Below are 23091 nucleotides of genomic sequence, written 5' to 3' on the forward strand. Positions count from 1 at the left end.
GTCTAAGAACATGGATTCTTTGAATAAGATGTTGTCGGGCCCTTGACATCTGCCCTCCATTGTGCTCTACTCTACATTGTGCTCTACCTCAGAGGTCTCAGACTTTGCAAAGTTACACACAGGTAATGTTTCCCATCCCAGTTTTCCCCAAATTATTATAGTGACCACCGTAGGGTTGCCAGTATTTGGATGGAGGGGCGGTGCTAGGTACGGACATTTTTAAAAGCGCGGGAACTGATTTTTAGCAATGTTTATAATACGGTTTTGCATAATTCTTTGTCTTATGTCCTGGCTCCACCACTTTTTAGCTGTGTGACTTCAGGCAAATAACTTAACCTCTTTGTTTTCTCATCTAGAAAGTTGGGAGAAAAGTATGACTAAAACCTTAGGGTAGTTGGGAGTACGAAGTAAGTCAGTGTATGTTAAGTGCTTGTAATAGTGTCCAACAAGTAGTAAATCTTATATGTTATCGTCATCATAGAGTAGAACACTGTTCCTTTTTTTTTCCACACCTTTATTGGAGTATAAATGCTTTACAATGCTGTGTTAGTTGCTGCTGTACAACAAAGTGAATCAGCTATATGTATACATATATCCCCATATCCCCTCCCTCTTAAGCCTCCCTATCCCATCCCTCTAGGTTGTCACAAAGCATCAAGTTGATCTCCTTGTGCTGTGAAGCATCTTCCCACTAGCCATCCATTTTACATTTGGTAGTGTATATATGTCAGTGCTACTCTCTCACTTCATCCCAGCTTCCTCCCCCCGCCACCGTGCCCTCAAGTCCGTTCTCTACCTCTACGTCTTTATTCCTGCCTTGCCACTAGGTTCACGAGTACAGCTTTTAAAAAGTCCATATATATGCGTTAGCATATGGTATTGAACACTTCCTTTAACAGTAACTTATTTAGTACTTCAGATTAAAGTGAAGTTAGTATTTCACTGTTCACAGTGTATTAATTGCAGGTCATAGTCTCTCTCATATATTTGTGGTATGTCTGTAAAATGAGGTCTTCTGTAAGGCATATTAGAAAATCAGTCATTTCCAGTTATGTTTATATCTATGTGTGTGTATCTTACAAAAGCTTGTATTGTTTAGATTTACTAGGAAGAATACTCCTATTAATGTATAATCTCCAGTTGGGTAGAAAAGGTTTGAAAATAATTTGGGAAACTGCTGTAAAAAAAAAAAATAGAAGGGGGTTGGATTTGAAAAAGATTAGTAGAGATGAAATAAAAGATTAAATTTAAGTGGGGGAGGGGGAAGGGAGCAGTCATAGAAGAGTAATGATCCAAATCTAAGGAGATAGGGTTTATGGGAAAGAGATTGCTTCATGTTAAAGCAGAGATTTTATATATATAAAGTTTATATTTGTTAAAGAAAATTTGGTTTTAAAACCTTCCCCTAAAGTGTTAACCTCTTTTGATCAGATTAGTGAACTTATATTTTTAGGAATCCATGTCTATAGTTTAGAACTATCCCATTGAAAGAAAAACTAGAAAAAAAGACTTGGTAGCTCTGAAATGTCCATAGGAATCTAAATAGTTATGAACGTGAAAATGTAATTAAACAATATACGAGATCTTGTAGGATTATCCTGTAATTCTCTTTAGGTGATTTTTATAGCAGGTGAAACTGATTAAAGAAAAATGTAAGGAAAATAAACTTTCAGAATCAAATGAAGTAATTTCATCAGTACTTTAAAAATTGAAGGCAGAGAACATGAAAGCCTTTGGTAAGAACAACAAAATCCTAATGATACGCTATTGATAAAGGAGAATGTCTCATTTTATCAATAGTACTGTAATTCATATTTATCTGGTATTATTTAAATATGCATGTTTCAGACTTGATAAACCAGTAAATAATTTATCTTAAATATTCAATTAGCTCTATTGACAAATAAGTAGCAAATAGTCTCAGGAGGAGGCATTTAACATTTTCTTGTAATATTTTTAATAGAAATCTAAACATACTCTTGTTATTAATGCTTAACTAATATTGATTATACAGATTGCCATTGGTGCCTTCACTAATTCCATGTCATTTGTGTTTGTGTTACATATGATAAGCCTGCTCACTTACCCACTTTTTGTTGCTTTTAGCATGCTGCTGCATATTGCTGTTTATATGTACTTGGATATGCTTGGATTAAATGGAATTGTATTTTTTGGTTTTAACTGAATGTCCTTCAGAGTGGACAAGTGGCTTTAATATTCATGTAAAGAAACCATGGATTGAATAGAAAAGAAATGCAAGTATCATTGAAAATGGTAGAGTTTCCATCTGCTATTGATAACACTGAATCTTACCTAAATATTGTTGTGACATTATCTAATATTGAGCTATCGCAGTTAACAATACATTTGTTTATCTTATATAACTATTTGTGTTTTATACTGTTTAATAATCAGTTAGAATAGTATTACTTGTATATACTTAATAAACACATTTACGGGGTGCATGTTCACAACTTTACTAATAGTGTCGAGCAATCAAGAAGATTTGGAGACCACTGGCTTCATCCTCTTCCTAATCCACAAAAACAGCCAAACTCTTTGAAGTCATCAGTGCTTTATAGTGGTGTCTGTGGGAAGTTGGATCCATCTACACCCTCACCACCACACTTCCGTACGCCAGTCTCTACTTTTTTGGTATTCCTCTACTTAAAGTGTATTAATGACATGTTAAAATAATACCTTTCTGTTATTTTGTGTTTGTCCATTGGCTATACAAGAAAATCAGTCTTATCTTTGTAACCATACTGTGTTGTGTGTGTGTGTGTATTTTTTCATCATTTAAAGTCTCTGTTTCTCTCTCTTTTCCTTTAGCTCTTACCGAGGTGTGCAGGAAATTGGAAAAAATTTTTTTTTCATTTATATATCCCTTTCACAAACTTGTTTTATTGGGGTAGGCCTTGAAAACAACTATAACTATGGCACAAAGATACTGTCAGTCATATACCAGGCCAGGTGAAGTGGACATTTAAGCATTTTGAGGTAGAGAATAGATATAATCAAAAACCAGTGCTGTTAGTTTATAAAGTTCTTAACTGTATACTCAAATGTCCTTGAGAATTTGTTTCCATTGCTTACATGTTTTTCTTGCGTTTAAAACTTGTTATTCCTTAAGTACCAAAAGTCAAGTTTAAATAAGCATGTTCATTTTTATATTACTAGTGTATATTATATAGGTAGTGCTACTGAAAATAAAGGTGAGTTTACACTATTTCACTATGTGTTAAATCTACCCTTGTGGGCTAGTTTAGGACCTTCAGTGCCCTTTTTATAATGCTTACTTTCCCTGCAGAACTCTTGGAAAGACTTGTATATACTTGTTTCTAGTTCATTTCCTTCCATTTTCTTGAATGTACTCTGGGCAGGGTTGTATTCCCACTTCTCTATTGGAACAGCTCTTGTCAAGATATTACCACATTGTTACATCCAAAAGTCATTTCTCAATCCTCATTTTACTTGACTGACAAGCATTTGACATCTTTGATTATTTTCTTCTTTTCTTTTTTTTTTTTGTGGTACATGGGCCTCTCACTGTTGTGGCCTCTCCCGTTGCGGAGCACAGGCTCCGGACGCGCAGGCTCAGCGGCCATGGCTCACGGGCCTAGCCGCTCCGCGGCATGTGGGATCCTCCTGGACCGGGGCACGAACCTGTGTCCCCTGCATCGGCAGGTGGACTCTCCACCACTGCGCTACCAGGGAAGCCCCTGATTATTTTCTTCTTGAAATGATTTCTTCACTTGGCTTTTGGATACCAGCTTCCTCCTGTCTCACTGGCTTTTTTTCTTTCTTTTTTTTTTTTTAATCGCTGCCTGTCAGCTTTGAAGTGCCTAGGGTTTCTTCCTATAAATATATATATATACTACATTCCAGGTGACTCTCAGTAACCAACTGTAAATGTTGATGATGCCCAAATTTATATCTGTGGGCCATACTTCTGTTTGAACTCCAGATCCGTCAGCCGCCTAATCAACATGATCATTTGGGTATTTCATAGGTACTTCAAAACTTTCATATCCAAAAATGGACCCCTGAATGGCACCCCTCTCCCGTAATTTTTTATACCCCCACTCTACTCTGTTTCAGTTAATGGCAACTCCATCTTTTTAGTTGCTCAGGACTAAAACCTTGGAGTTACATTTAACTCCTTGTTCTCACACCTCACATAAAACCCTGTTAGCAAATGTCTTTGACTCTACCTACAAAGTATTTCCTGATTCTGACCATTCCTTACCACTTACTCATTAACAACTAGTTTTACGCCACTGTATCACCCCTCTACTCTCAGTGGCTTCACTCACTGAATAAAATGTAAACTTTTATTTTTTTTTTGCGGTACGCGGGCCTCTCATTGCTGTGGCCTCTCCCGCTGCAGAGCACAGGCTCCGGACGCGCAGGCCCAGTGGCCATGGCTCACGGGCCCAGCTGCTCCGCAGCATGTGGGATCCTCCCAGACTGGGGCACAAACCCACGTCCCCTGCATCGGCAGGTGGACTCTCAACCACTGCGCCACCAGGGAAGCCCTAAAATGGAAACTTTTAGTGGCCTACAAGGTAGTACACAATGTATAACATCATATATAATCTTATCCCACCTTTACATTTTTATCTCTGCTATCTTGTTACTTACTACTCTTCTTTCACATTCATTTCTTTCTAGCCACACAGGCCTCCTTGCATTTCTCTGAACACACCAAGCATACATCCACCTTGCTCTTCCTTCTACCTGGAATACTTTCCCCCACCTTCTTGCTCCTTTGCCTCCTTCAGGGTCAAATGTCACCGTATTAGCAAAACCTTTTCTGGCCACTTATTTAAAACAGCAAGTACTTCTCTCCTTTCACTTTCTGTCTATCCTTACCTCACTTTATTCCCATAACAGTTCACCACCACACAAAATGCTGTGTACAGTTGACCCTTGAACATGGGTTTGAACTGCTCAAATCCATTTACATGCAGAGTTTTTTCAATAGAAAATACAACAGTATTACACGATCTGCAGTTGGTTGAATAGGCAGATGTATACGGAAGGAGAACTATAAGTTACACAATGGCACTCCTAACTCTGCATTGTTCAAGGGTCAGCCATATTTACTCGATTATTCTGTCTTTTCCCACTAAAAAGGAAACTTGATAAAGACATGAGCTTAACTGTTGTTCACTTTTATCCTTAGAACCTAGAACAGTGACTGGCATATTGTAATCACTCACATATTTGTAGAGAATAACATTATGTCCTAAACTTCAAATTGACTTAATTTTTGGAGCACAGTCATCTTTTTTTTCTTTTGATTATGACTTTATTCTTTTACAATAAAATCCCTTAGACATTTTTTTTCTTTTTCTCTTTTTTCCCTTTAATTCTTTGTCCCATAGCACAGTGTCTGATATCCAGTAGATTCTTAATAATTACTTACTGAATATGGAAGTGTATTATCATGCGTTTAAGACACTGGAAATTCAAATGAGAAATAAAATGTGATTAATTTCTTGGTCTTGCTACTGCGTTATCTTAACGAGGGGTTTATTAATTTCATATGGACTAGTGCTTAATAGTGCAGGCTCCGAAATTCAAATGCCTGGGTTCAGATCCAGTGCAATACTTTGCTGGGAGCCCAGTCATCTTAAGGTTTTGTTTGTTTATTTATGTTTTTGTTTTTAATTCCAGTGGTGGGAGAAGGGGCTAGTTGGTTATACAGGAACTAGAGATGAAACCACAACAAACATTGATTGACTGTCTTTAACAAATTCCCTAAGTCATCTCCTATAGATTACTTTAAATTTTTTTATTTAGAATGATCTTTCAAAGTATAGTATACACTCAGAAAAATGTACAAATCATAGGTGTGTAACGATGATTTTTTATAAAACAAACACATAGGAAAAATTACCACCTGGATCAAGAAATAAGATATTGCCAGCAGTTCCTCAATCTCCCTGTACCCAGTCATTACGCCTCGTAAAGGTAGGCAGTCACTGTATAGTAGTGTTTCCTGTTGCTTTGAGCTTTATTTAAATGGTATATCTGTCTCTCTATAGATAGAGGTATTATATGTAAGAGAGAGTGTGTATGTGCCTTCTTTTGTTTAAAATTATGTCTGTGGTGTTCCTGTTGCATGTAAGTTGTTAATTTTCATTGTTTTAACATATTACACTGTATGAATGAATATATTATGATTTTTCTATTCCAACACTAGTGGATATATGAGTTACTTCCAGTTTAGGATGAATTTCTGTACTTTTGGTGTCATGTGTATGTGCCTTTCCGTTGGAGTGAAATTGCTTCCGTTATAGGGTATACATAGGTTCATCTTTAAAATATACGGTCAAAAGATTTCCAAAGTTGTTATACTGATTTACACACCCACCAGCAGTGTGGGAGAGTTTCAGTTGCTCTATTACTTTGCTAACAGGTGACCTGTTAAAAAGTTTTAGCCATCTTGGTGGATGTGTAGGATATTTCACTATGATTTTAATTTTAATTTTCCTGATATCTAATAATATTGAGTACCTTTTCATACTTCTGTGGGCCATTTTGATGGGTATCACTTCCCCTTCTCCTGAGCTTTATAAACAGTAGATTTCTGAGGATAACTAGGTACCATGCAGGACACTAATGCAGCATGGTAAAAAATATTTTGCTATTATCTACACTAAGATATAGAGGAAGATACAAACTTGACTGCCTAGTACTGAAGACCTATTTTTTTGTTTTTTTGGTTTTTTTTGCGGTACGCGGGCCTCTCCCTGCTGTGGCCTCTCCCGTTGCGGAGCACAGGCTCTGGACGTGCAGGCTCAGCAGCCATGGCTCATGGGCCCAGCCGCTCTGCGGCATGTGGGATCTTCCCGGAACGGGCACGAACCTGTGTCCCCTGCATCGGCAGCGGACTCTCAACCACTGCGCCACCAGGGAAGCCCTGAAGACCTGTTTTTAAAGGTGTCTGTATTAAGTTGATAATGCAGGTTGGCAAAGAGGAATTATTTAAGATTTACTAGATGGGTGAAATTTATGATTAAGATTCTAAAATACTCCAGATGTGTATGAGCAAGAAAAATGATTAAAAATTGGGTATAACACTTCTTGGGCAAATAATTTATTGTCTTTAATGAGCACTTTGTGGTCCTGTCCATATGAACTGACTCTTTTTTGTTTTCAGTAAGTAATGCTAGAAAATTAAGTATCCATTTGAGATAAAATTAAATTTTTAAATCTTCTCTATATGTATTATTTGCAGATAGAAGGAGCATAGAGAAGTAGAGGGCAGAGTTTTCCAGGTAGATTATTACCTAGACTGGAAGTTCCTCCTTAAGGAAGGGTTTGTTCATTTAGTCAGATTGTATTTTCTGAGCACTTTTGAGTGAAGCATTTATTATCTAAAGGGATGTATGAGCCAGTAAGTAGAACTAATTCTACCATAAGCATGTATAAGGGAGATGACATTTGAACTAATATTGAAGGATAAGTAGATGTTGGTTACATGAAAAAGGAAAAGAGCTAGAAAACAGTCCAGGCAAGAGAGGCATATACTTATGGGTGTGACATTGAGAAAGGACATGGGTTCTGACAGTGATGAGAATTTCAGTATTTTAATACTGAAGTTGGAAGAGCAGTTGCGGCCAGATTGAGAAGGTTCTTGAGTACCAAATTAACAAGTTAGTACTTAATACTGTAGAAAATAGAAAATTAGTGCAGGTAATGAATCAGGAAAGTGATGCCATTAGATTTTGTATTTAGGAAGAAGATTCTGGAAGCTCTGTAAAAGTTGGATTGGCAGAAGCGAGACATGAGAGGCTGGGAATGGACTGACAGGACTCACCTGAAATTGATGGTTTGAGCCATTAGGTGGCTTGCAATTATCAATAAAGGGGGAAGCAGGAGAAGGTTTGGTGAGTGGACAAGATGTGTTCAGTTTGGACATGTTATGTTCTATGTGCCTTTGTTTTATTGGAATTCAATAGGAAAGAGAACTAAGTTATAAGTATCCATGGCCATGACACACTCTTTAAAGATATTTTGTAGGTTCCAGTTAAGAGAATTAACAATAGGAGTAGGAATGACCTGTAATATCGTTATCCCCTCAGTCAGGTTGTATTTCATTCTTGCCCTCTCTCATCAGTTGCTTTATTTGTTCTCTACGATTTCTTTAAATCTTCTCTCTCTCTAGACTCCTTTATCTGCTCTTAATATTATTCTGTCGTCCTTTTTCCTTGTTGTCTTGTCACAAATAATGTAAGATGAGTAGCTTTAAAAACATCTGACAAAATTCCTCGTTTTATGGACTTAAAATTTATCCAACTCTGGATATGTGCTATCCATATGCTGTCTTTTATTTAACTTGTAAAAAAGCTAATACTATGCGGTATTTGTGCATATATTTAAATGTCTTGTCATAATGATGCAGGTGGACACCTGATTATAAAGGAACAGAGGTCAGTACTCATTTATGTTGTGTGTTTGGATGAATTTTATACATATCTAATTCTTCATGCTTTCACTGAGGAAATAGAAACCATTTCCCCTTAATTTCTAGGCATCAAATTCTCTCTGCCTCTGGGGTCTAGCACAGTTCATGGCACATAGTAGCTAATCACTTATTGAATGAATGTGCCTATATCTTTTCTTCCCTCATGTAATAGAGGAGGTGGCTGTGCTCCAGCAGTTAAGCCTGTAAGTGCTATGGCTCATCATCTCCTCCTGACTTCTTAGGGACTTTATTCTTGTGTTTTCAGTCTCTCCCTCTATAGTGGATCTTTCTCATGAACATTTACACATGTTCAAGTCTTCCCTGTCTTCAAACATAGAACAAAACACTTCTTCCCCCAGACTCTCTTTTTTGGTCCCCTTTAGCCTGTAGTGTCATGTTTCTGTCTCCCTCTCAAGCCAGACATATCTGTACTTGTTATTAAACACTTTTTCACTTCTTGCCCATTTTCTTAGTTTCCTTCTTGAATTTTCTGCAGTATTTGATGTTGACCACTTTTCCTTTCTTTAATGTAGCACATTTTTCTGGGTACGCCTTTCCTGCACAGGTTCATCCTCTTCTGCCTGTTCCTTAAATGTCTGCATTCCTCATAGGCTGCTTTCTCTTCATTCTACTTATAGTCCTTGAATGATCTAACCTACTACTTTGGATGCACTCCATCTGTGTAGATCCAGCTTTTTTACTGTTTTGTCTCACAAGCTGTTAAGACTCTGTGACCAGCAACCTTGAATTAACTGTCCTTCTTTACCTCCACCTGAACCTTCTCCAGTGTTTCCTATTGCAGTGAATGGCACAACCATCTACCCTGTTGCCCAGGCCAGAGTGCCCTCTCTTCCCATTTCCCCCCTTGATTCTTAGTTGTAGTTTTTCTGATAAAATAAATTAATTTTAAACTGTTAGAGGCATTTTTCTTGGTTGCACATTCTAGTTTTCATTAGTATAAATTCAGGAGCTATTAGGGCACATTTGATTTCTTTAGGCTATTTTTGGCTCCAATTATTAGTGACTGGTGTAAATCTAAAATAAATGTCCATTAAGATTTTTAGTTTACATAAATCAAAATTAAAATGTGTAGGAATTTATGTTTTATCAAAGATGATTATATTCAGTGTTTGTTCTAAATCATGTATTGTGGGGGTTTTTGTTTTCATTTTAATTTTTTTTTATTGGGGAATAGTTGCTTTACAATGTTGTGTTAGTTTCTGCTGTACAATGAAGTGAATCAGCTATATGTGTATATATATCCCCTCCCTCTTGGACCTCCCTCCCCCGCCCCCAATCACGCCCATCTAGGTCACCACAGAGCACCGAGCTGAGCTCCCTGCGCTATACAGCGGTTCCCATTAGCTGTCTGTTTTACACATGATAATGTGTATGTATATGTCAGTCCCGATCTCCCAGTTCATCCCACCCTCCCTTACCACTCACCCACCATGTCCACACGTTTGTTCTCTATGTCTGCATCTCTATTCCTGACCTGCAAATAGGTTCATCTGTACCATTTTTCTAGATTCCACATATATGTGTTAATATACAGTATTTGTTTTTCTCTTTCTGACTTACTTCATTCTGTATGACAGACTCTAGGTCCATCCACATCTCTACAAATGATCCAATTTTGTTCCTTTTTATGGCTGAGTAATATTCCATTGTATATATGTGCTGCATCTTCTTTATCCATTTGTCTGTCGATGGGCATTTAGGTTGCTTCCATGTCCTGACTATTGTAAATAGTGCTGCAGTGAACATTGGGGTGCATGTGTCTTTTTGAATTATGGTTTTCTCTGGGTATATGCCCAGTAGTGGGATTGCTAGGTCATATGGTAGTTCTATTTTTAGTTTTTTAAGGAACCTCCATACTGTTCTCCATAGTGCTATATCAGTTTACATTCCCACCAAACAGTGCAAGAGAGTTCCCTTTTCTCCACACCCTGTCCAGTATTTATTGTTTGTAGAGTTTTTGATGATGGCCATTCTGACCAGTTTTGATCTGCATTTCTCTAATAATTAGTAATGTTGAGCATCTTTTCTTGTGCCTCTTGGCCACCTGTATGTCTTCTTTGGAGAAATGTCTATTTAGGTTTTCTGCCCTTTTTTTTTTGCGTTACGCGGGCCTCTCACTGCTGTGGCCTCTCCCGCTGCGGAGCGCAGGCTCCGGACGCGCAGGCCCAGCGGCCATGGCTCACGGGCCCAGCCGCCCCGCGGCATGCGGGATCCCCCCAGACCGGGGCACGAACCCGCGTCCCCTGCATCGGCAGGCGGACTCTTAACCACTGCGCCACCAGGGAAGCCCTCTGCCCATTTTTTGATTGGGTTGTTTGTTTTTTTGATGCTGAGTGCATGAGCTGTTTGTATATTATGGAGACTAATCCCTTGTCGGTTGCGTCATTTGCAAAACATTTTCTCCCATTCTGAGGGGTGTCTTTTCATCTCGTTTATGGTTTTCTTTGCTGTGCAAAAGCTTTTAAGTTTCATTAGGTCCCATTTGTTTATTTCTGTTTTTATTTTCAGTACTCTAGGAGGTGAGCCAAAGAAGATCTTGCTGTGATTTATGTTAAAGATTGTTTTTCCTATGTTTTCCTCTAAGAGTTTTATAGTGTCTGGTCTTATATTTAGGTCTTTAATCCATTTTGAGTTTATTTTTGTGTATGGTGTTAGGGAGTGTTCTAATTTCATTCTTTTACAAGTAGCTGTCCAGTTTTCCCAGTGCCACTTATTGAAGAGACTGTCTTTTCTCCATTGTATATCCTTGCCTCCTTTGTCATAGATGAGTTGACCATAGGTGTGTGGGTTTATCTCTGGGCTTTCTATCTTGTTCCATTGATCTATATTTCTGTTTTTGTGCCAGTACCATACTGTCTTGATTACTGTAGCTTTGTAGTATAGTCTGAAGTCAGGGAGCCTGATTCCTCCAGCTCCGTTTTTCTTTCTCAAGATTGTTTTGGCTCCTCGGGGTCTTTTGTGTTGCCATACAAATTGTAAAAGTATGGAATGCTTCATGAATTTGTGTGTCATCCTTGCACAGGGGCCATGCTAATTTTTTCTCTATCCTTCCAATTTTAGTGTATGTGCTGCCAAAGCTAGCACTCATGTATTGTTTTCTTTTTTTTTCTTTTAATTAGTTTTCTGAGTTGAAAAAAACCTCTTAGTTTCACATAAGGAAATGATGTTATATCATTATCGATACAAAGAAAGATGTTTGGCTATGCTGACAGAACAATGTAACTTCCTGCCATATCCACTCTTCCTCACCATTGCATGCTCATTTTGTTTCCCAGTCTGCTTTATAATAAAACTCATTGAAAATAGAAACTCTCTCATACTTATGCACCTCCTTCCACAATGATATTGTGGTTGTGGCCATTATAGATTTTTAGTAAGGATTGACTTTAAAACTTAAGTTTATGAGTAATAATTTCATTGTACCTACTGATAGGCATAATTTCATTCCCATAGGACCTACATTTTGCATTCCCATAGTATCTACAAATATGCGTAATTGATACACGCTGTAAAAAAGAGGTTTAACAGGCATTAGAATTTGTTCTATTCTGAGTTGACCATTGATTTATTGACTATTTGAACAATTATAACTGAAGTTTCAGATTGTTTTATGACTCAGCTTGCTCAAAAGAAATTGGCTTTCTTAATGAATTTTTAAAAGCAAGCTCTCATGGTGGCTTTATTCTCTTTTTGGCTTAATCTCTGATATTTAGAATAAAATAGATTGTTTTAAAAGAATAATCCACAACAAGGAGCAATGATTATGCTCCACAAACAGATGATTTTTTACTTTTACATAGTATTTATTCATTTTACCTTAGAGAGGCTCAGATCTCATGCTATCTTTTTGGGCCAGTGGGCTGCTTCTCATCTGTATTTGTTTTCTTCTTTAGATATTAGGATCAAGGAAGAAGAACCTGATCCTGAAGAGTGGCAGCTCAGTGGTGATTCTACATTGAATACCAATGATCTAACACATTTAAGAGTACAGGTGGTAGATGAAGAAGGGGACCAACAACATCAAGAAGGAAAAAGACTTCGAAGGGTAGCTTGCACCTGTCCCAACTGTAAAGAAGGTGGTGGGAGGTATGCACACACGAAACATACTTTTCTTTTTAGACTGTTAATATCATCACCCTAATTTTTGAAATGCTGCATGCCATGTCACTTAACTAAGGGAAATTATTCATTACATGATCATCTTGTGTGTTTGTCTGTATGAGTGTGGCAGAAAAAGTTAGAGAACAAAATATATGAAATCAAATTTTCAGTTCTAAATGCCTGTTTTAAAAAAACTAAAATTACTTAGTTTACTTAAAAAAAAAGTATAGTAAGATGCCATTTAACAGGCCCATATTGGATATTAGTCTGTTTGCAAACCAGCAGTGGATTTGCCTAAATACTGATTAAAAAGCTGATTCTTCTCTACAGTAGAAACTAACACAACATTGTAAAGCAACTATACTCCAATAAAAATAAATTTTTATAAAAAGTTGATTCTTAGCTTGAGAATAGCAGTTATATAAGTTCAGAAATTGTTAATAAAGCATAAGTATTTTCCATTTTCAATGGAAATGAATAATAAGCCTTAATGATGGAATTTTTTAAAAAGTGGAACTGTAATATCTCCATTCAGTGTTTTCAGAAATATTAAGAAATAATAACATGACAGGAATAAACTCAAAACAGATCAGTAATTACATTAAATGTGGATGGATTAAGCTTAATAATTGAGAGATTGACTCTCAGATCATATTTAAAAGACATAAAGCCCAGCCTTACATTGATTATAAGGAACATCTCAAATTGGTGCAGGAATGTTGAAAGTAAAGGAATGGAAAAGACTTACTAGGCAAATGTTAACGAAAAGGAATCTTGGACATGGTAAGATTAAGGTGAAAATATCAAATGGATAGATAGGGATATATTTCTTTTTTTTTTTTTGCATTATGCAGGCCTCTCACTGTTGTGGCCTCTCCCGTTGCGGAGCACAGGCTCCGGACGCGTAGGCTCAGCAGCCATGGCTCACGGGCCCAGCCGCTCCACGGCATGTGGGGTCTTCCCAGACCGGGGCATGAACCCGTGTCCCCTGCATCGGCAGGTGGACTCTCAACCACTGCGCCACCAGGGAAGCCCAGTGATATATTTCTTAATAATATGAAGTTTTCACCAAGAAGATTTAATAGCCATGGTACCTTTTCCCCACAACTTTGAAATACATAGAGCAAAAACTGATAGAACTCTAAAGACATTATAACCATGTCGTCTAGTCATAGTGAAAGACCTTAATATAACTCTCTCAGAAATGAACTATTTAAATAGACCAAAAAAAAAAAAAAAACCCTGTTAATGAACTTGACCTAGTAGAGCCTCTCTGCCTTTTGAGTTGTTTTGTACATTGGCCAGCCCATTCACAATGATAGTAATGACTAGTAACTGTTAATACTGAGAGCTTACTGTGTTCTAGATGGTCTTATAAGTGAGGCATGGAGAAGTTGAATGATTCTTTACAGCATACACAGCTGGGATTTGGACCCAGTTTCTTATCAAGGCCTTAACCACTGCAGTGTACTGCCTCCCAGGTGAATTTGCTTCTTCTCCATCTGATCCTTAGGCATTTGTATTTCCTACTGGTAATTATTCACTTGTTTGAAGTTTTACTTATTCTTTGAAATGTTTTGGTCAATTTAAATAAGTTAGTGTGGAATTCTGGTTAGACAACTTTTCTGAAATTTACTCTCATTTTTACGGGAACTTTCAAGATAAATTTTCATGAAAGTCAAATGTAACTGAGGGTCAAGGCCTTGCCTGTATTTTGCTTATTCTTTTCTTTAAATTGAAAATCTTTTAAAATTATTTTTATTAAATTAATACATGTTCATAAAAATTCAGAAATATAGAGAAGTTTTAAAAGAATACCAAACTTCTACCCTACTTCAAGATGACTGTTGTAACATTTTTGTATATATCCTTCCAGACTTTACTCTCACTGTTTTATGTGTCTGTTTTTCTTTTGAAAATTTTTGTGATCATATTTCCAAGTGTACATAGAGTTTGTATCCGTTTTTTATGACTGTATGGTATTCTATGGTATGGATGTGTAAGAATTTAACAACTTTTGGGAGTTTATTGTTGAAATTCTAATTCTTACACATATATCTTTGCACATCTGATTATTTCATCATTATAAGTTGGCAGTGGTGGAATTGTTTTATCAAAGGGAATTGTCTGCTAGAAAGGTTGTATCAATTTATACTCCCATCAGTGGTGTATGAGAGTATGTTTTCCCACACCCTTGCCAACAATGGATTTTATAATTTTTAAAAACCTTTTAAAGTCTGAGAGATGAGAAGTAATTCCTCACTATTGTTTTATTCAGTATATTTTTGTTACTTTATTTGAACATTTTTTGTTGTGTTATTTTACCATTTCAAAATTTCTTTTGTGAATTATTTCTTTGTCTTTTGTGAATCTGTTAATTTGTCTGTCATACGTGCACATATTTTTTTCCAGTTTTACATTGTCTTTCAACTTTGTCAGTGGTTTGCAAAATGCATTTATTTACACAAGTAAAGAAAGTTCTCACTTAAAGCTTGCAAACCTTTTTTTAAGCACAAAATTTTTAGTTGAGATGCATTATTATCATGCTATTAAAAGTCTTCCTTAAACTGAGGATTATAAAAATACTCATATTTTTCCAGAACTTTTGTGAGTTCACTTTTTAATAACTTATTCTAACAATTAAAATTGAAGTTCTTAAGAAAAACAACTGTTGTTTCTTAGAGCTCATTTGAACAAAATTCAACTAATATACTCATGATAGGCACAATTGTATCATTGACAGTTGCTGCATCTAATTAATAGAAGCACAACATATAGTAAATCCTGTTCTGCAAAGGTGAGGTAGGTGGCACTTCATACATTTTAGAATATTAGCCTTTCCGCAACAGTATTCTTTTAAAAAAATAATAGTACGTATAAAGTGGCATCTTTAGAGAACTAAATTTTATTTTTTTACCTTTTTGAGCAAGGTGTAAAATATAATTAAATATTTAAAAACTGTATTCATTTGGGCATTTAGCCAATATTTATTAAGCAGAACCAGACTTCAGAAACTTTATACTCTAGTGGAAGAGACAATTTTATAAAGTAAAATAAATTCTAAAGGCGTTATTGTTATATAGGTTTTGTGTGGTTTAGACAACCTCAATCCAGTTTTAAAAAATTTAAGTTAATTTGTAAAATCTGTTTTCTTCCCTGTTAGCCTTTCAGTTTGTGTTCCGTTTCTCCTGTCCCAAGCAAAAGACTCGATTTACTTAACTTTTCTTAATCCCTCTACTCAGAATTTAGCTTTATTTATTGTGTCACTCTGTCTTTGCATTATTAAAATTTTGGGAGCAAGTTTAAGCAGTCAAGAAAATGAACTTAAAATTGTTAGTTTTGTAAGATCATGTAATAGGCATTAGTGGTGTAACTATATAAATCAAGAGGAAAACTTACGGTAATCTTTTACTACTTGAAGTTTGTTGATAAATTCACTTCAGTTCTCTTCCTTCACATCACATGCCATAAATCCATATCTGGCATATCTAGATCTTATCTTGAGTAAAAAAATTTTTTTAAAATAAAAACTTGGACCTCGGTATTGGACTTTTTCCCTTATATTGTATATTTTTGTGTGCCCCGTCTCCATTTTTTTTTCTTAGTTGCCTGTCCCATTTTCAGACAACGAGTATGTCTTGTTACCTTATAATTCAGTTGATGAAAACATCTTTCCCTGGATTTTTGGTTCTTTGGGAACTCATATTTGTTGCTGTAATTTGTTATAGTCTTGTGCTTTGTTCGTGCTCTCAAAGCTAAATTTTGCTAAGTTAGTAAAATAGCACTTTTGAATTTATAAAAGCACATTGATTCACCTGAGTGGTAGGATTAGAAGAGAGGCAAGAAGATAAGAGTGTAGAGTGAACTGAATTGGGTTCTCTGTGAAATTGCTATGGTGAACACAATATGTAAAATCGGTTTGTACACCAATAGCCACAGACATTGCTCTTTTTCTTAGGGCCATTTAAGAATAAAACAAATTTAAAAAGCTAAATTAAATGGAAATATTATTGGCTTTGGTTAAGACTTTGGCATTGCAGGTGAGCCAGCAAAACCTGTTTCACTCAACTCAGCTCTTTGAAGAGAGTAGAAATTGGGGGTGGACTGGAGCAGAAACTAGAATTGTGTTAGATTATGACATCCTTGCCCTTGAGACAACAGCATGACTCCTCCTTGTCTTTACTTATGCTATTCCTCTGCCTGGAATGCCTTCCCTCCTTTCTATCTAAATTCTACCCACCTCCTCCACGAAGCCTTCTCTAACTACTGGAGCCCACATTGATGTCTCCCTGTTCAGAACACCTATGGCATCTAACAGCCAGCACTGCACCGTTTAGCACTGTTTGTCCTATGGCAATTTCACATGCTACTGAGTGTGAGTACATTAAAATATAAATGTGGGGAAATATGCATTTTTCCAGTAAAATTTGAAAAACGATAGGTATATTATATACAGGAGGATTTACAGGCTTATGGAAGGTTTACAGGCTATACCTAGACTGTGAGATTGTGGGAGGAGGGGAAGTTGGGGGGGGTCTTAAATGTACCTTTTTGTAATCTCAGAGAAACTGCAAAGTTTATATAATAATATGATTTTGACAGTTGATGAGTCTAAAATGTCATTTTTTTATAAACTCATTTGTTTTTATTCAGTAACTAGCCTTTTTTTTTTTGAGGTTGAGTAATAACATTTTCTGTAGTGTTTAATATGATTTGAATATCAGTTCTGGAATCAAAATCGTTTTCTTCTTGCTTAGGCTAAGATACCTGTGTTCACCCATCTAATAAGCACATATCTTCTAAACCCTGTTCTTGGTATCAAATACTGAAATGTAACAGATGTCAAATTTTGCAATGTGGAGAAACTGCATTTTATTATTTCTCTGATTTATAATTTTGGGTATCTTTGCATGGTTAATAGGGAATTTTAACTGTAAAGATAATTTTAATTTATTTCATGTAGTTCTAGGGATCTAAGACAATAGCTTTGTCTAGATTTTTTTCTCTGATTTTCTCCAAGTCAGTGTATATTCAGGGTGTGGCCATACAAATATGTGAATAAATAATGCTTATATCATCTTAATTTAAAGTCTTCTTAAGGTGCCTTAATTGTACCTATGATTAGTTATGCATTTATTGTTGGTTTATTTACTTTTTAAATTAGCTGACATCATGACTTTGAATAGGCCATTTAGTTTCTGGTACAACTAATTTAATCGGATTGGGCCTATGCATAGAATTTGGGAATGGTTCTGACCGAATAATAAATAACTTTACTCTTTATGTATGAAGTGTTCTTTTAAATTATATATTTCTTGAGCATATTTACATTTGGACAACACTCACATTAGTTGTGGAGTAAAATGAATATGTAAAACTTATTAATTTTTCTTTAAATTGATTTTAAATGATCTTGGTTTCTGATTGACCTCACAGTGATAATGTCTTCTATTTGAAATTCAACATGGGGAGTATGATATGAGTGATAATGTCCATTTGAATATTTTCATATAAGTATATATTATTCTGTGTGTGTTTTTTAGAGGTACCAATCTTGGGAAAAAGAAGCAACACATTTGTCATATACCAGGATGTGGTAAAGTCTATGGGAAGACCTCACATCTGAGAGCTCATCTGCGTTGGCATTCTGGGGAGCGCCCTTTTATTTGTAACTGGATGTTCTGTGGTAAAAGATTTACTCGAAGTGATGAATTACAGAGGCACAGAAGAACACATACAGGTTACTAATATTTACTTTTAACAGATAAAAATTAACTGTAAGGCTACATACTACCTTGAAATTTTTTTAAGCATACCTTACTGAACTGAATCTTTAAAAATATGACCAATTACATCATATTTCTATCTTCAGTAACACCAATTTAAAAACACTAATTCCAAACAAGTCAGTATGGCTTATTTTATAAAATAATGTTTCATTTTATGCAGACTTTGGTTAGCTTTTGTTTTCATATTATTCAGTGTCTTAAGCCACATTTATCTCATCATTGTTAATTATGTTAATGTTTTAAATTAGTTGTGTGTTATTACTCTTGATCATTATCTTCTTCTTCCTCCTTAACACTGTAATAAATAATAATTCCTTTTCCTCTGATAAATTCAGGCATTTCACCCTTTCTTGTTTTAATGTGTGTGAGGTAAGCAAAAGATATTTCACTGAGGAATAACCAAGGCATTGTTGATGTGAAGACTCTTTCATTTAGTTGTTTTAACACATAGTGTTGTGTGGTTGTTACATGAAATGGACCTAGGAATGACCCAAATTGAATTCTAACTTAATATAACATATACAGATATTTTTCTTCTACTGCCATTAATGATCAAGGTGTTCATCAGTCTATGCTCAATACTGAAGAATTGAAAAATATATAATGCATTTACAAAGTTTAGAGAGCTTAGAAGAGAGAACTATGGTGAAACGGTGGACGATATGGATTTTGAAGTCTCTTAGATCTAAATATATAAAATAACCCATGAAGTATGTAGTATTATGTTACATGCTCTCCTCGTTTTAATTTCTGTCTCATCAGGTAGGTAGACAGATGAGCTTAACCTGTTTGAAACTGCAATGGACAATATAAGAAAGTAGATAAAGTGTGCTTGGAGGCAGAGATCATTATTGTTGGGATAGTAAGGCATTTTTGAGCATGGCCCTATAATAGAATTTTCCTCAGTGGAATTTGATCAGCAGGATATAAAAAGAAATAATGTAAAAGGGAAAAAAGGTCTATGATCAAATAAGTGTAGGAAACACTGTGTTAAAGAGGGTTACTATACAAGTACCTTCAAGGAATGCCTCTTAGGACCTTTAATAGAATGTTAATGAGCACTGTACATCTCCCAAGTCGCGGGAGGTAGTGGCAACCTCTCATTGTGCCATTTTGCCATTTTGCCATGGAGTATGTCTCAGGGCTAATGTTCCGAGAGAAGCTTTGGGAAATACCTTCCCAGAAGAATAGAATAGTATATGAATAGAAGAAGTGAGATCATTTGTCACGAGTGAAGATGAGATTTTATTTAACACATTTCTGTTACGTAGGATTGAACCACGTTATAGAAGTCATTGGAAGTTAGGTAATGGAGAGTCTGAACTGTTCAGTTATCTGCAGGTTACTCTTGCATTCCCATACCACTTAGTACAGTGGTGAAGTTTTGTACTGTAATAAAATTTGGTATTTAAGGAAGATTTGTCTGGCATTGATTTGTTGGATTGGAAAGGGAGAGACTAGTGTGCCATTGTAATATAGTTCAGGCATGAGGTCTGATGAGGACCTGCTGAGAGGAGAGGTGCTGGAACAAGAGATACGTAAGAAAGACATTTTGAAGAAAATAAATTAAGAAAATACTGGATTTGTTTATTGGTTGAGTTCTCCTTAGATTCCTTGTAGGTTGGCCTTTTGCCTTATCTTCTACTAATTGTCTTACATAGTAGGTCTTCAACATAATAGAAGTTCTGTCTGTCTTTTGTATTTAAAATAAGTATTTAAGCTGGGAAACAAATTTAGGCATCATAGAGTCTTATTAACTTTTAACATCATGATTTATTAGGCTTGCTCTTGATTATTCCAGCTGAAATCAGGTCATCTGGCCATCTCCATTATTCTTGGGACTACTCAGTCTTTATTAGACTTCAAGCTTGTGTCTTGGCTTTAATCTAGAAGTACTCTGTAGTTACTTAAATTCGCATTTAAGAGTTGAAGGTTGAGTATCAGGGATCTGACATGTTAATAATACCTTAAATATAGCTTAAAACAGTGTATTTTTCTTTAGAGAAGTATGCTACAGATAGTCGTTTTTAAGCTGGTATTTTGTAACAGATGTTTCAAAACTATTAGCATAGTTGAGGTATTAAATTCTTACCTGAATATCAGTGTATAATAAGTTTGAAGATTGCTTTTCATCCAGAAATAAAGGTGACATGTTTATTTAGGGGAAAAGTATTCTATGAGAGAAATCTTGCAGGGACAGCTCATGAAGCTAATATAGTTCTAATTGAACTCTGCTCCCTGTCCCTAACTGTCAGTGTTGGCTTATTTTCTTTCTCAGGGAATGATGAGTCTATTAATGTTAAATTTAAAAGACTAAGTAACGTAATTTCTTCAACAGGTGAGAAGAAATTTGTTTGTCCAGAATGTTCAAAACGCTTTATGAGAAGTGATCACCTTGCCAAACATATTAAAACACATCAGAATAAAAAAGGTATTCACTCTAGCAGTACAGTGCTGGCATCTGTGGAAGCTGCACGAGATGATACTTTGATTACTGCAGGAGGAACAACACTTATCCTTGCAAATATTCAACAAGGTTCTGTTTCAGGGATAGGAACTGTTAATACTTCCACCACCAGCAATCAAGATATCCTTACCAACACTGAAATACCTTTACAGCTTGTCACAGTTTCTGGAAATGAGACAATGGAGTAAATATTACACAAATACTTATTCATCGTGGTTATTTTTATACAGTAGTGAGAAGAACATTGTTCCTAAGTTCTTAGATATCTTTTTATTGATGTGCAAAAATTTTTGGATTGACAGTAACTTGGTTATACATGACACTGAAATGCCTTACTTTGTATGATATTCCATAGTATATTAAAAATGGTAAAATTGCATGGGTTTTGTAGGTACTTTTGGAATCTAGAAGAAATGAAATTTTACCAAGTTATATAAAGAGAAAATTGAATTTAACAATGCGAATGGTAGTCTAACCAAATGCATCAATCCTGTGTGGTTTAGTGTAAAAATGAGAACATGTTGGTATTTATCTATTGTAAGATAAAAAAAAAGTTGGTGGGTGAAAGAAATCATGTTATGATAAAAAAATTTTTTGTAATTTTCTTGATGACTGGAATTTTTATTATGCATAACTGACAAATCAAGTTTCCAAGCAAATGTTACATAGTGTAGGCTTTACTTAGCTTATCAATTTGTCATTTTGAAGCTAATTATTTTAATTAGGTTAACTATGTACAATATTTTAAGCATTACTCTTGTAAGATTTTGAAAACTACATTTTAACATGGAACTCTAGGGATAGTCACCTTTTAAATCCTGTTGAAAAGCCATGTTTAAGATTTAATTTGCCAAAATAATGTCTTGTTAATATTCTTTCAATAACGAAGTTGGGCAATATAACCAATGTTTAAAAAAGTTTAAAATGTATAGGTTGAGGCATTTGGGTGGTAAGAAAATGTTATAGTGAATTATCCCTTTTCTTGAGTATTGGAGGACCAAAAAAATAAGGTGTTATTGCGTCTTAGCAGTGATTTTTTTTTTTTTTTTTTTTTGAATCCAATCTTGTTTCCAAAAACCACATGTCTGCCAGGGCCTTAAAAGCCATCATGTAAATTACCAGTAAAGTATAACATATGCAAACATAACAAAATCACTTCCATAGTGACGATACTCCAACCATATGGATATTAGTCATAGAGAACTAGAGGTTTTATGATATTTTTTTAAGTCTTTTTTTTTGTTTGTTTTGTTTTTGGTCTAGGTAGTCAGTCTGCACTTAAATATCAACCATTTTCCTTTTTTGCTTTTTCCCTTAAAATTTATATGTATCCAGTACATTTAATTGAGAAATGTATGTTTTTTATTATGCTGTATTTTCTTTTTATTTTTTAATTATTGTTTATATTTTCAATTATTAAAAAATGTACAAAATAAAGTTTCATTGCTGGTCTTGTAAGAGCTATACAATTTTCCAAAATGTATACCTATAACTGCAGCAGTTCACTTATTTCAAAAATTTGGGATTCTGTTCATTTGTTATTCTTAAGACCACCTCAAATTTAAAGGCTACCTTATTGTACGTTTAAAGTGTATTATAACAGTGTGGTAGTTAATAAAACACTATTTTTTTTTTCTTTTGAGTTTGTTGTATTCCTATGCATTTAAAATAATTGCAGTGGTATGGGGTAAGAAAATCAGTGTGATTTATTTTTCTTAGCATTTTATTTGCAGATTCTTGATTTCAGATGCTGAGATTATTGTAAACAGGTATATTAAAAAGGGAAGAGTAGAGGCTCTAGCAGATTACTATTTTTTTTGCCTAAAAATGAACTTATTAAATAGAACTTTTGAAAAAAATCTTTTAGCCCACATTGATTCATTAGAATTTTATCAATCCATTTTGCAAACCTTATTTTTCCTTTGTTTCCCCTGTTAAAGCAATGCAGGATATTGATTTATCAAAAACTTGAGTTTACATGAAGATTCTTGAAAATGATAGCATAAGACAAGCTTTGGTAACCATGGCAAGAGTTATTTGAAAGGGTTATGTTTTTGAATTTATATATGTCTAATCATAAAGGCAGGGTAAGAGGGAAGGAAAAATTAACAGGATATTAATACGACTATTTTAGATATTTTAAAATAAAAAATCCAATTACTTTCTACGTGTATACAGTGGGGTTAAAGATTTCCATTGTCTGTTTTCCAGGCCCAATCTGATACTGTCAGTAA

The 23091-nt window shown here is 35.2% G+C and overlaps 1 protein-coding gene and 1 non-coding gene across 7 annotated transcripts in view; one reads left to right on the forward strand and one right to left on the reverse strand.

The window, feature by feature from the left end:
• Window positions 1–22499, forward strand: part of SP3 (Sp3 transcription factor) — a 65037-nt gene extending 42538 nt beyond the window's left edge. For all 6 annotated transcript variants that reach the window (XM_060152623.1, XM_060152622.1, XM_060152626.1 and 3 more), the window contains 3 exons: window positions 12394–12586; window positions 18145–18341; window positions 20729–22499. In XM_060152623.1, coding sequence (XP_060008606.1) covers window positions 12394–12586; window positions 18145–18341; window positions 20729–21045 — 707 coding nt within the window. In that variant the 3' untranslated portion in view covers window positions 21046–22499. The remainder of the gene's footprint in view (window positions 1–12393; window positions 12587–18144; window positions 18342–20728) is intronic.
• On the reverse strand, window positions 11478–11584 carry LOC132522547 (U6 spliceosomal RNA). Its single transcript, XR_009541285.1, has one exon. It is a non-coding gene; the product is annotated as a U6 spliceosomal RNA (small nuclear RNA).
• Window positions 22500–23091: the final 592 nt, after the last annotated feature.

This window comes from Lagenorhynchus albirostris, chromosome 6 (genome assembly GCF_949774975.1).
Source record: "Lagenorhynchus albirostris chromosome 6, mLagAlb1.1, whole genome shotgun sequence".
NCBI classification, from domain to species: Eukaryota; Metazoa; Chordata; class Mammalia; order Artiodactyla; family Delphinidae; genus Lagenorhynchus; species Lagenorhynchus albirostris.